Source organism: Hordeum vulgare, chromosome 4H (genome assembly GCF_904849725.1).
Source record: "Hordeum vulgare subsp. vulgare chromosome 4H, MorexV3_pseudomolecules_assembly, whole genome shotgun sequence".
Taxonomy (NCBI): domain Eukaryota; kingdom Viridiplantae; phylum Streptophyta; class Magnoliopsida; order Poales; family Poaceae; genus Hordeum; species Hordeum vulgare.
The window spans coordinates 192,711,119-192,725,436 of record NC_058521.1 but is presented as its reverse complement, the minus strand read 5'-3'; the positions used below and the strand labels follow the sequence as shown (position 1 = coordinate 192,725,436).

The 14,318-nt window shown below is 41.3% G+C and overlaps 1 protein-coding gene across 3 annotated transcripts; it reads right to left on the bottom strand.

Moving 5' to 3' along the window:
- Window positions 1-2,810: 2,810 nt before the first annotated feature.
- Window positions 2,811-12,762, bottom strand: LOC123448371 (sister-chromatid cohesion protein 3). Of its 3 annotated transcripts, none has more exons than XM_045125218.1 (22): window positions 12,618-12,755; window positions 12,345-12,525; window positions 11,420-11,532; window positions 11,240-11,332; window positions 10,922-11,085; window positions 10,600-10,836; window positions 10,278-10,422; window positions 10,000-10,178; window positions 7,844-7,986; window positions 7,618-7,745; window positions 7,349-7,522; window positions 6,299-6,460; window positions 6,020-6,220; window positions 5,767-5,904; window positions 5,463-5,663; window positions 5,226-5,370; window positions 4,998-5,104; window positions 4,699-4,839; window positions 3,837-4,102; window positions 3,635-3,759; window positions 3,253-3,525; window positions 2,811-3,164 (listed from the first exon to the last, which is right to left on the bottom strand). In XM_045125218.1, exons 1-22 carry the CDS (start codon window positions 12,648-12,650, stop codon window positions 3,151-3,153), a joined length of 3,363 nt encoding a protein of 1,120 aa, XP_044981153.1. In that variant the 5' UTR covers window positions 12,651-12,755; the 3' UTR covers window positions 2,811-3,150. The 3 variants fall into 3 exon arrangements, 2 of the variants coding, with proteins under 2 accessions (XP_044981153.1, XP_044981151.1); XM_045125216.1 differs by having other exon boundaries at window positions 3,253-3,528; window positions 12,618-12,753; XR_006631714.1 differs by lacking the exons at window positions 2,811-3,164; window positions 3,253-3,525; window positions 3,635-3,759 and adding an exon at window positions 4,237-4,362 and having other exon boundaries at window positions 4,010-4,102; window positions 12,618-12,762.
- Between the last annotated feature and the right edge of the window lie 1,556 nt (window positions 12,763-14,318).

Sequence of the window (14,318 nt, the reverse complement as noted above, 5' to 3'; positions counted from 1 at the left end):
GGTAGGAGAGATTGATTTTGTGGAAAGCAACTTGGGGAGGCTAGAGATCAAGTTTCAAATGGTTAGATTGGAATCTCTTGATCTCAACACATGAGTAGGTAGCTCTCTCTCAAAAAAGATGGATCTGGCAAGTGGGTGTGTGTTCTGAGTGCTTACTATGTGAATGAGAGGAGGTGGAGGGGTATATATAGGCATCCCAAAAAATCCAACCATTACAACATTATTGACCAACTCGGTGACATCAAAATGAATCTCGGTGGTACTGAGTTGCACTAAAGGTGGCAACTTTTGAATTCTCGGTGAGACCGATGTAGAAATCTTGGTGGTACAGATACGATGATCTGGAGCCGTTTCCAAATCTCGGTGAGAACGATTCCAATCTTGGAAATTCTGATTCTTGGAATTTGCTCAATAGAAAGTTGGTCACATGCTTTCGGTGGCATCGATGTGAAACTTGGTGGTACCGAGAGATTAGGGTTTGGCAAAGGATCTGTCACTGGGAAAATTGGTAGGGTCGAGCGGAAAAAGTTGGTGGCACCAATTTTGCTGGTTTGGCTTGGGATAGAGATATTTGTGGGAGAAATGAGTGAATATTTTTTGTGGCTATCTCTGAGCACTTGAGAAACCAATTCATCATAATACCCCACCCCCCTTTTAATAGTATTGGCTTTCCCATGGACTCAAAAGTGATTTCTCACAAATGTAAGATGTAGAGTCCTCTTGCTTGAAGCTTGAGCCAATCCTATTCCTTTCCTCGCATCAAGGGGTTTCTCCACACAATCCTTTGGCCAATGCATCTTTGAACTTTTCTAAAATATACTTGGATAAGATCATTAGCTCAATGATACATATGTTGTGATTAATTACCAAAACCACCTTAGAGAGCAATTGTGCTTTTAGGTTTGCAGCTCGGCACCCACAAGGTGTTTGACAAAACGCTTGCAAGGTATATATTGCTAAACTTCATTTTTGTAGATGATTTTGGAGTATGTTGTTTGTACTGTTGAATTTTAGTTTGAATTCAAATGTGTAGATGAGTTCGTCCCATGATTCTTCCGATGAAGAATTTGATCTTGAAGAGGAGGAGGACCTCGCAATGGTCCTAGCTATGCACATCAACAAAAAGCCGAAGCACGGTGGTTCGGTTTTTGTCGTCAGAAATTGTGGAGGGAAAGGATCGAAGCCCACAACAGATTGGTGAGGAACTATTTTGCGGAGATTCCCACATACCCCGAGTCCTACTTTCGGCGTCGTTTTAGGATGAGCATCGAGTTGTGCAAACACATTGCAGAGAGACCGGCGAGCCATGATCGGTTGTTTCAGCAAAGGAGGAATGCCACTAGAGAACTCGGCCATAGCACCTTTCAAAAGTTGATCGCCGCTTTGCGTATGTTAGCGTACGGTATTCCGACGGATCTCGTTGATTGCCACTTAGCCATGGGTGAGAGCCAAGCCATCATGTGTGTCAAGCAATTCGCGGTTGGAATCGTGCAAGTATTTGGTCCAGAATATTTGAGAGTTCCCAATGCTGAAGACGCCGCAAGGCTTTTGGAGATGAATAAAGCTCGCGGGTTCCCAAGTATGCTTGGCCCAATAGATTGTATGCATTGGAGTTGGAAGAATTGTCCTAAAGCATGGCATGGACAATTCCACGGCCAGTAAAAGGTGGCACTATAATCCTTGAAGCGGTGGCCGATCAGGAGACTTGGATTTGGCATGCTTTTTTCAGAATGACAGGATCTTTGAACGACATCAACGTTGTTCAGCGATCACCATTCATGAATAGTATTGCAAATGGTGAACTACCGACGGTGCAGTTTGTAGCAAATGGTCGTACATACAAGTTATGGCTACTATCTTAAGGATGACATCTACCAAAGGTGGCAAACATTTATGAAGTCGTTCAAAAACCGGAAGGTAAGAAAAATCTTGATTTCCATAATGCTTAGGCGGCGGCTAGGAAAGATGTGGAGAGAGTTTTTGGGATTTTGCAAGCCCAATTTGCTATTGTGAGAGGACCAGCCAGATTTTGGGATCAAAATATCCTTTGGTACATCATGAACATTTGTTTGATCATGCATAACATGATCATCGAGAACGAGCGTGGGCAAGATTTGGACTATTCTGAGTATGAGTTGTTGAGACATCCCGTGCGAGTGCGGAGGAGGGTCGGGAGTGTGGCCCGCTTTGTTGCCTCCTACCATGTCATTCGACGTGTCGAAACGCATAATAATTTTTAAAAGGATCTAATCGAGGAGTGATGGGCATGGATGAACGACAAAACGCATCATGGTGTATGATTTTGTATTGGTCATAAACTATCTGTTGTATTGAAGTTTAATTATTTATTTTAGTTGTAATAGTAATTGAACTATTTTTTGATGAATTATTTTGTGCTTATTTAATCTTCTTTATTTTATATTGAATGCAAAATATTGTTACCACTGGGCACGCGCATGCTCAATTTTAGAGCGCATGCTGAAGCTAACACACGCGCTGATGCGCTAAAAATTTGCAAAGCTTGATGAAGCAACTATCTACTCGAATGCAAAAAACTACCGCCACATGTGCTGTAAAAAGAATACGCGCGCCTGCGCACGTCTATCGGAGATGCATTTATTGTGTCATTCAAGTACAACTTCCTGGCATACTCACTCAGTCAATGGTGTCATTCAAGTACAACTTCATGGCATACTCACTCAGTCAATGGTGTCATTCAAGTACAACTTCCTGGCATATGCATATACATACTTTAGAAGGTAGATTCATCCATTTTACTCCCTCTAGTAAAAATTTTAAAAAGATTTAAATTTAGGAATTTGATTAAACTCATTCATTACCAGCAAATAGCTCAAGGCACTTCCGGAGTACATATGTATGAAATGACCCACGCCAAGGAAATGAAACTTCAGCCCTTGCAAATGTTACAACCATATACAGTGGGGAAGCACATGGTAGAAGGGGGTGAGCACCTAAGTACAACCATCTATGACACCTAGACAATTAAACAAAAACATTCAACAGCAGGCGAAAGTCGTTCGTTGTTCCGCATGAGTGACGAGTTGACCACGGCAACTCCTCGTCCGCTGAATCGACTAGAGCCTTAATGCGTCATGCGTGATCCACAGGACTGACTTAGTGCATACCTCATCAACTATTGCTTCCTGAAATTACAGGCTGTCATCAGGAAATGGAAAGACAGAAAGAAACCATAAACCGGTAACTGTATAAGAGCAAAACCTTCAACATTACCTGAAGCCGTAGGAGCATTTCTCTGGCTGCTTGTTCCCTGTTGAGAAACCCCCTTCAGCGATCTTAGCTTGGATGCAGAAGGCCTAAACGTGTTGATCAAAGGCTGGTCAAAAGCATCGTCCTCGTCGTCATCATCTCCACCATGCCCCCGTTGGTCAGAGCCACTAACAGACTCTTCATCACTAGATTTGTTTCCATCAAAAAGGTTCCTCACAGGTTCATCTCTAGGCTTCCTCGGGCGGCCCCTGCGCTTTACAGGCTTTTCCTCCTTTTCTTCTGGATCAGCAAACACTATCAGCCACAATTTCTACAAGAAAAGCTTCCTGTGGTTCTGGAACCTAAGTTACAGCTCAGAGAGAGAGAGAGAGAGAGTTCAACTTACCGTGGAAAACCTCATTCCTTGCATGCTTCTCACGTAAGTGTTCTACAAAGGTTAAGTATGCACGCCAAACACTTGGATCTTCATTCATATTGGTATCTTGTGCCCTCTTCTGTACATCTGTCAGACTACATGCAAAAAAAGATTACTCAGAATGAAACACAAAATCAGGGGAGCGCCACGAATGATAGGGCTAAAAACATACATGTCTGGTATATCTGACGAGGGAAGTTTAGAAACAAATGGCATAAGAGCAGCCTCAAGGAAAGACAACTGCTTTGGGAGGTCCACGAAGGCAAATTGAACACCGCACTGGATAATCTTTAAGATCTCAGACTTGTTTTTAATACGAACTGTGCCAACATAGTAGCCGGCAAGCCGATTAGCAAGATCTTGACACTCCGAGTAAGATTTGGCTATCAGGTTTTGGTTCTCTCCATCGCGCAGATAGGTCATATACCGTTCATACGCCTAATTAGATGAAAAACAAACAATGATTGACACAAGATAGATCACGCTTCATAAATACGGAGTATATGTTAATAATGGCACGTAAATTAACAAAATCAAATGCAAAAGAGAGTTACAAAAATAAAGGCATTTACCATTCATTCCTGTCAGCACATATGTCCAAACAATGTACATGTTTGGAGATGATTCTTTGTAACATTGCAAAAGATGAAAAACAATGACAACGGCAAACCACGTTACCAACAGGACCCCACGTGTTCCTGGTTTACAATCAGTTCATGTTCAATCACTAATGGCATCCACGATAATGCAGGATCAGTATAATTTCTTGATGCTGTTTTTAGTTATTACGGAGTACTCCCTCCGTCCCAAAATAAGTGTCTTAAGCTTAGTACAATTTTATACTAGAGCTAGTATAAAGTTGAGACAGTTATTTTGGGACAGAGGGAGTATTATTTTTCAAGATAGGTTATTAGCTAATATTAGAGAACAAATTGCAGGATGCTCATATAGATAAGACACCATACCAATATCCACCCACTTGTAAATTTGTGAATAAATAGCATGTGCATCGAAAGATAAACAAAAGTAAGTACCCGTCTCAATGCCTCAAAGAAGAGAGCAGCTATATCGCTGTTTGCATTTTTCTTTAGTGCGGTAATGAGATGCTTGATGATCTCTGTCGTACTTGCACCATGAGATACATAGTGTGAAACAATCTCAGGGCCAAGGTAATCCTGCAAACAAAATAAATATCTGCAAATTTCATTTATCTGATAATAGAAAACACTATGAACATAAACCAAGTGTGATAAATAGAAGGTAGTCTCCAACAAACTATCTGGAAGAATGTTGCATGAGAACCCCTATCGCAGGCAGAAAATGCAGTATAAACCTTTGAAACTGTATCAGCAAGAAGTAGCTTTGCAGCTGCAATCATGACAGCATCCCTGTTTGTGTCTTCAATATATTCTTCATTTGCATCTTCATCTTCTGTGTCATCTGAGGGTGAAAAGTTGGCCGATTTCAGTAATTAGCAAGAAGCCAAACAACAAAATTTCTTGAAACGCCATTCCGGACAGATATTTTAAATTTAAAGTACAAAAGCGTGTGACAAGATAACCTGATATGTTCAGCTGCTGTTCACATAGTTTCCAAAACTTCTGAACAACATCTAATTGTGGGAGATAACCCAAATTTTTTAGCTTTGTTGAAGAATACTTCGACTTCTTAAACAAGCACCACATCTCTGCAGTAATGATGCAGACCTGGAAGCAAAAGATGCATTAAACTGCCAGAATACAATTGTTACAAAATAATGTATACATCTCTTCCCTGACATTTAATTCAGAAGGCTTACTCTGCAGGAAAGCACAGTGGTGCTCCTTCCCTCTTTCTGATAATTGGACAGAACCACCAAGAAATAATAGAGCTGTTCAAAGAGAGCTTTTTGCTTGGATTGAAGTCCATCGATAGATGTTTCAGATGGGTTTTCAACGTCAATTGCATGAAGGCACCATGCTACTTCAAGGAACATGTTGATGAGGAGAAAGCTCTTTACCTAATCAAACATCAAGTATTACCTCAATATGTTCCGTAAAGTTGATTCTGCAAGGAAGACTGAAGTGCTAATAGTAATATCTCAACGGTGCAATGGTTCATACCTCATTATCCATCTCTCTTAGATGACTGAGGATTCGGTACATGTCTTCAAATAAACCATCATTTTTGACAGGTTTTGACAACTGAAGTTCATGAAGTCGCTTCAAATTAACCAAGAGAGAGTATTCATCATCACCTGCCTGCAAAGCCAATGGTCATCGTATTATCTTCTGGCTCCAGTACATATACAGACAGCATGAGTAAGACGTATCTTCTGGCTCCAGTACATATACAGACAGCATGAGTAAGACATACCTCTACTTCCTTGATCGCAGTTTTGACTTTCAAAACCAACTCATCTTCAAGAGTCTTAAGTTTATTTTCAGCATAATCTAGAAGATCCGCCTGACACTTCATGCAACAGGAAGCTATTACCTTGATGCAAGATCTTAAGGTATCCTTGTCACCATGTTTGAAGAAGGCATCAACAATTAGATCTATGGCGGCCTTGAAATTCTGAACCAAAATATAAACAAGATTATTGGTCAACTAAAACATGAATGAGAAGGACGAGTGATAGCCTTTGCAACTGACCTGCTCTTGCCTTTTCAGTGAGTACATCTCAAGTTTCAAAAGCATCATCATATCAATTAGAGGGGATATCTTGGCCTTGTCAGGCAAGTATTTTCTCAAAAGCTGCGGGTACCTCTTCATCAAGGCATTGGTTATGTCACTCTTGCTATTTTCTAATATCTCCTGTAAAATTTTATGTTTTAGTAATGACGCAGCATACAATTGAACAAAATATCAGTTTTACACGAACAAATAGCAGAGCAATAAACATAATGAGCATGGGTTCAACAGGAAGAACTTGAACAACATCAAGGTGTATAAAGCTGAACTAGACAGGGTAAAATCATGAAAAGGGTGTGAAATCAGAAAATTTAAGGTTAATGTGTAGGATCTAGATGCTTATAGAATGAACTCAACAGATTTCCCATCTCCTCCCACAAAAAAAAAAAATTCCGTCTTAATGATAGAAAAGGTAAGTTGGCAATCAACACATACACTAATGTGTTTATCAGAGGGTGGTCGTATTCAACCAGTATTATTTCCATTTTCATATTAATTTCACAATCCTGGATGATTTACCAATTTAGACCACTGGGCTAATCTCCAGAAGTTGATTCACTAATGCAGCTTACATAAATAGAGATGCCATGGTGCAAATTTAGAAGGGTTAAATTAATCAGACTCTCAAACATAACTTTTGAAGGACGGACATTTTCTGTGCCTCTGGAACCAAACATTGAACATTGAAGTACCCCATGGAACAAACCTACTTTATGTAGTTAGTACTATTTAGTACTCCCTCCGTCCGCAATTACTTGTCGCGGAAATGGATAAAAATGGATGTACTTAAAACTAAAATACATCTAGATGCATCCATTTCTCCGACAAGAAATTCGGGACGGAGGGAGTACTTAGAAGACATGACATCTAGCAAACTGGAACTGAAGAAAATAACTAGGCCAACAGCACCGTTGGCAATGTTGCAGATATTAAAATTAGAACTATCCATGAGATGATGAATCAGTGAGACTTTGCACCAGTACTATATGATACCACAGATGATACTGACACCTTTTGGGATTTGTTATAGTACATCTTCCTAATGTCAGTTGCAGGAACTATTCTTTCCCCGACAGCCTTCTTAGCAGAGGCTCGCAGCATCCGAACTAGATTTGTTCCATCCATGTCAGTAAGCTCAGCTATCGGGGTTTCATCCAGAAGCATGGAGATTATACACTTCCAGTCCTGAAGAACAAAAATAATGTAATTGTAACAGAATGTCACATTGACGAAACCATATACTCTTTTCCAAATAGAGTTGCATAAATGGAGGAGCATACTTTCATGGCCTTCATGTCATCCCAAATATCATCAATGACGTAAGAACTCAGGACTGGGTCATCCGAAAATTCCCTTAAGATATGCAGCATTCGACTGATGTGAATCTCGGAGGATTCATTGTCCCCATCTGGAATTCACTAGGATAATCAATGGCTGAAGTGCTCAAGTACTATTTGATAACAAGACAGGGTAGCATAAGAGTGCATTCCTTCAAGACACAAGTACCTCTAGCTACAGAAGGGGTCTTGCAGTTTTGTGCTATCAGGTGATCATAAACTAACTCCCCTATTGCACGCCTGATCATAGGAGGTTCATCAATAAGCAAATCGTATAGGGGACCCAAATCATCATCGCTCAAAAGTTGATGCCTGCAAAGCAAGGAAACAATACTTTTCTTTTTATGTTCCAAGAATCACAAAAGGCATGTGTGGATCTTGCTCACTTGAGTAAGAAAATTACTGGACTTGTTAAGCAGATAGCAACGGTAACTCTTTGGTAAAGCCCAGAAAGCTTGACAAGGCCAGAAAAAATATTGTTCCAAAAGGCTAGGTAAGCACTCAGAGAGAAAACTCACCCTAAAAAGATTGACAAGGCCAGAAAAAAAATTGTTCCGAAAGTCTAGGTATGCATTCAGAGAGAAAACCCGCCCTACCTAAACCCACTGCAGCCCATAAAACTATCACCCTCTCTCAGATATATGTCTAGCCAAGTAAGCGAGACATAGAGAAATGATCCTCTAAACACGACATATAATCTACTATGCAACATAGCCATTGTTTTTAAGGCGTGCCTAAGGCGTCGCTTAGGTGACGCCTAGGCGTCAGGGCGCCCCAAGGAGCCAAGGCGTCGGCCTTGCCTTACCTGTGTGTCTAAGGCGTCCACCTTAAGGGCCAGTTCTTTTGGTAGCTTTTTTGGGCTTCTAGAATAAGCTGCCCCCTAGCCAGCTTATTCTAGAAGCCCAACTAAAAATATTTTTCTAGAAGCCTAGTAATCAAGACTTAATTAGTAGGCTTCTAAAAGAATATATTTGATTGAGCTTCTAGAATAAGCTGGGTAGGGGGCAGCTTATTTCAGCTTATTCTAGAAGCTACCAAAAGAACTGGCCCTTAGTACATAGGGCGTCCAAGGCGTCCGCCTAGGCGCCACTCTGCCTGCCTTAGGCAAATGAGAACGCCTTAGACAGGGCTGGGAGGTTCAGGCGGGAAACAGAGATCTGGGAGGGAAGAAAAGGGCGGGAAAGTCTGTTTTGGCGCCAATAGTTACTAACAGGGAGAGAGAGAGAGTTGTAACCAGTTTCAGTTTCCCCCCATCCCCACCTCAGGCTGGATCTGAGCTTCTCCCCCACCTCTACAGCAGCTTCTCCCCCTCCTCTCCGGCAGCTTCCCCCCACCTCTGCGGCAGTTCCTCCCCCCCCCCCCTCTCCTGCAGCTTCTCCCTCCTCTCCTGGACAGCAAGCAAGCAGCATGGATGCTATATGGGCTCTACAAACAGCAGCAACTGCAAGGTACGTATGCCTAGTTGCCTACCAAATTCTGCTATATTCTACTTCTTAAAACTCTCTAGGGTGTCGCCTTGCCTTATGCCTTAGCGCTTAGGCAGTGAGAACCCCCCCCCCCCCCCCCAGCGCCTTGCCTTGCCTTACCGCCTTAAAAACAATGAACATAGCACCCAATAACAACACTGACAATACTATGCTTCTTGGTTGCGTATCATGAGACACAGTACATGAATTATTAAACGGACAGCTATCATGTATTTTTTAGTATATAAGAGACTAACGGCACATAGGTTTCAGCTCTGAATCTGTAACTCCTGTAACAGTGTAACAAGTATTTGAGCTACATGATAAAATTCTTTGTAGCCTTTGTACATGTGAGTTTCAGCTCTGAATACATAACTCCTACTTGCAGTGCCACGGCTTAGCCAATTGCAGGTATGTTTAAGCTTGTGTTTACATGAAATAACTTTGAACCAATCGTCATTCAAACATTCAAAGTGCAATAATTTAACTGGTAGCGTAGAAATTGATGTAATCGGTGCACTGTGCAGATAGTGAATGATGAGAACATTTGAACAAACACCACAGCTGTATTTCAAAATGGAATTATCAGTCCTTGTATAACATTTGACAACAGCAATGTTATGCCAGATATCCAAGAAATTAGTATTCAAAACTTCTTACTTGAAATTGAATTTTACTAGTCCATATAAAACCTCATAAGAAGGCTTTCATATCAAAAACTAGGCATCCCCAACTCTAAGCACATCTTAAGAAGGCTATGGCAAGATATGTGAACTTGCCCAGTAGCTGCCCTGACTGGGCACGCAAAAAGATTTTGCTGTGAAACCTCGGTAAAGAGACCATGAGAAAGTGAGCTCACCGAAGTAATTGCTTGATGAGTCCTATAGCTGGCACAGCTACTGAAATATCAATATCATCAGCAAGTTGGATCATCCTGCTATAAAACCTCTCCGTAAAGAGACCAAGAGAAGGTATGTTGTCATCTACATCATACAGGCTTTGCAAGGCAAGAATAGAAGTTCTTCTAACTCCAGCATTCTATAAACAAAGAAGTGCACAAAATAAGATTGCAGGTCTCATTGATCACAGAGAAGGTATTAATGGGCACAATTAATCAATGAATTAAACCTTTTTTACCTTGTCATTCAGTGTCCACCCAAGATACTTTAAATATATATCTTGTAAGAACAGTGATGGATATGAGACAACCCAAATACCTAGGGATTTTATGCATAACATTCGGATCTCAGGGTCAACATCCCGATAACGGTGCATGAATAACCTACATGTGGCAAAATAATAGTGTTTAGTTGCCTGCTAGACCAAGATAAGTATAGATTGCATGACACATGCAAGATTCTGGATACCGATGAATATACTATCACATAAGAAAGATTAGAAGACTTAATTAAGTAAACAATAAAAGTCTGGGTAAGTGGTCTCTAATAGAAAGCCTCACCCGCTGAATATTTTACGCATTGATTCCTCCAAATATGTAATATTTTCATGAGTAATAGATAGCCTTTTGTTGAGAGATTCAACAGCTGGTCCATCACTCTTCTTCTTCTTCTCTGCATTCAACTGCCTTTGGGTGGTCTCACGCTGTCCACTGAGAGTCTTAGCGACAGATATGAAGGATGTCACAAGCTGGAGCCCGACCAATGAAGCTACTTGACGATAAACCCTTGGGGGAGTACTGAAGCACAACAAATTAGTACCTTACATACACATATACAAGACTAAGGAAAAAATAAGGATGGCGACTGGTGAGACCTAATTACCATGATATAGCAACCACGTAATCCTTGATTGTCGTGAATAAGTTATCATCAAATAACGGACCATTCTGACACTCAAGGACCAAACTATCCCAAAAAGTAACGAGATTTTCTTTGAAGTTCTTCAGGTCCTTCCTTTTTGAGCTATAATTATCATCCACCAGACCCTGTTCTCAAGTTAAGATTGACAAAACTCAAACAGAAGAGAGCATATATGCACAACGCCAGAACAATATAGGATAGATAAATAGATTATGTGCATTGGATAATTGAAATGGCTAAAGATGGTGATTCTTCTTCCAAAATCTCGCAATAGGATACTTTTCTTGCTAGTTCAGCTAGTTTGAATACAATGTCATCCACAGCTGCCTCATGAAGGTCGCTTGCATATATATCATGTCTGGCGCCACAGGCCTGTCATTGTAAATTTGCAGATTAATGAAATAACGTTGCACCAATAATTTAAACAGAACAAAAAGTAGCGTATCAAGTTAGTGTTACCTCAAATAACATTGTTAATATCTGAAATAGCACTGACTTTGGGTTTGATTCATAATCCTCGACCAATCTTTTGGCAGCATGGCTGATTAGCCTGCCATTATGTTTGACTATGTCTGCAAGTTGCGAGTTTGTAAAGAAACCGAACGGAGATGAAAGATGGAATATTGTTTGTTACACTGAAGTAAAGCTTTAAATCTAGGAACATGTCGGCGTATTTTCTTAAATTAACATGAAGCCTTGTTGTTCCTACAGGCCACTGGCATCATGTTGAGTAAACTGTGGAAATAAGCAAGGGTCATGCATATTGAGGACGATCATGCATTTTGCAGATCTAATTAATAACTATCAATAAAACTAGATTGATTTGTATGAGATGACGCATTCCTGTTATGATGGTCTAGAGTCAAATATTCCTGGACAAGGTCACCAAAGTCTTTGTAAATCATAAATCCCATGGAGTTCATGAAAGTGTTACTATCATTATTCCTACCATGTGTCCTTACACGTAACATATTACATATCCATGCCACTTATCAGTTCTCGGCTTCTCGACAGTTTCTAATACCGCCACTGGAGGCAAATAACCGGATTGTGAATTGTGATAGTTCATAGATGACCAAAGTTCCATTGGGATCAAAAAGACACGAATTCACAATTTTCAGCTGACACATATGTAAGAAAAATCCTCGAAACCAACTATCCCCACCCCACCCCGCCAAGCGGACCCGTGCAGAAACACCCCAGGGTTAATCTATCATTGTGATGTATGGCGCCATAAATCCCGACTAAAATCACATCAGCAGGAAAGCTAGACTTCCATAATGTGGAAGGGCTAAACCCTAGCACCAGGCTCCCAGAATCCCAGACGCGGCGCCCATCAAACCCACTCCAACCAGAACGGCTTAAAATGCGACATGCCCCTCACCGATGAGGGTCAAATCCTCGAGCGCGGCGGCGGCAGCGGCGGACGCCTCGCGCTTGCGCTTAGACCGGGGTGGCGCGAGCCCATCGGCCGCCTCTGCGTGGTCCTCCCCCTCCTCCTCGTCCTCAAACTCTTCGCCGGTCACGAAGTCGCTCTCCCTCGGCCGCGGCGGGCGGCCACGCTTCTGCAAACGCACGCACGAAATAAAATCAGAAATACTGGCCAAAATTAGCGGGATCCAGCTGCTCAGCGACCGCGTGGAGGGAGAAGGGTTACCGGGCGGCGCGTGGAGGCCAACGTCTCCGCCATTCGGGAGGGATGAGACGGGAATGTGGTGGTGCGGGGAGAGCAAACCCTAGAGAATTCGGGATTCTACGTCCGTGTGTGGGAGGGAAATGGAAAAGGGAAGAAGGGCGGGTTGGGAGGGAAGTGGAAAAGGGAAGAAGGGCAGGGTGGAAAGGCATAAACCGACCGAGCCAAATCCGCCTTGATTTTTATTTTTTATTTTGAGAAAAATTCACTCATGGTCCTTAAACTTGAGTCATTTTGATATCCTAACTTCAACTAGTAGAATGCTTTGCTACGGGCTGTAATGTATATAAATAAATTAAATAAATAATTAAGGTCATCTTCAAAGTCAAAACTCATTTCTTCCTCGTATGCCTCGACATGTTCGAATATCAAACCCGTGCCTAGTAAGCTCCCTAAAATTCAACAGGCTCGACAATCCGGACTTTTCTTGTTGGAGCCCTATCCTATAATATCAGATCCTGCACACCGTACTTCCCCACGGACCACCAATGAGGAGTCATGCACAAATCGCCCCGCTCTCCGCCCTCATCCCCTCCCGTAGCAGCGCGACTTCAGCCCATCCTACCATAGCTGCATTCTCCGTTGGTCAGTGTACCCCCGCTTACCTGTCACCATCGTCCTTTCACAAATCATCAAAAAATGTGGCATTACAACTTACAAGTAGCATCGAAATTGTGTCATGTAAGTTATATGTTTTTGGAGAACATGTAAAAATAGATAAATGAGAAGCTCTAGATTCCGGTTAACAGCTATATCGGATAATGGCTAACTAGTGGTATTCCAAAATTGAGGTGGTCATATATCCCTGAGTCCACAATATGACAATTTGAGGTAGGCCAAATTTTAACATTTTAATCAAAACACACACAACAAAATATGAACTTCTTATAAGTCTTAAACTCACCATTGAGAATTCATTCAACTTCACAGCCATACATCATATGTATGTTTTACCACGACAATGACAAGAACACTACTTTGCCGCTTTTACATAATACAATACAATGAAAATGTTTACAAAATATACATGTTCCATGCATGATAATTCACAGATTTTTAATCAAAACTCATTCCGAGTGAATGGCATTGTTCAAGCGACTAACCGCTGGATTAATGATAGGTTGACCGGCGACAAATACCTTGCAAGTCCTTCGGGGATTCTAGGCTAGACTGTGGCTTATCCTTTTTTTTACTTCCTCTCTTTCTCTTACGCAATAGGAAATGTATTCTATTACTAGACATCAGCACAAATTTGCTAGAACAAAGCTCAAATTGTGTATCCATCTCTTCATAAGCTCAAGATGTTGGAGATAGTCCATATGTCTTTAGAATTATGTGACACTTGGGCTTCTTACAACTTCAACTCTACACAAACAATTCAAATGCAACATCAACAAGAAAAACATATCTCTAATAGATGGAAGATAGCCCATCAATATCAGCATTGAAAACCTCAGAATAATAGCTTCGGTGTGCTTGGAGTCATGTTTGTTCTCTCTCATAGGAAAAGATCAAAAATTGCTACCCAAATCATAGAAATGTTCAAATGGAGAACTGTGGAGAAACATAGTTCCAGTCTCTTGCAGGAATTCTCTTGGCATCAGCAGCAAGGATGGTTTGGAAAGGTGATGTTCCAAGCATTCAGCAAGGTCCAAATCTTCTTCG

Coding starts and splice junctions, on each gene's coding strand:
- LOC123448371 (XM_045125216.1), bottom strand. CDS start 12,650: ATGGCGGAGACGTTGGCCTCCACGCGCCGCCCG. Junction 6,461..7,348: donor ACTATAACAAATCCCAAAAG/GTGTCAGTATCA, acceptor AAAATTTTACAG/GAGATATTAGAAAATAGCAA. Junction 5,371..5,462: donor CCACTGTGCTTTCCTGCAGA/GTAAGCCTTCTG, acceptor TTTTGCTTCCAG/GTCTGCATCATTACTGCAGA.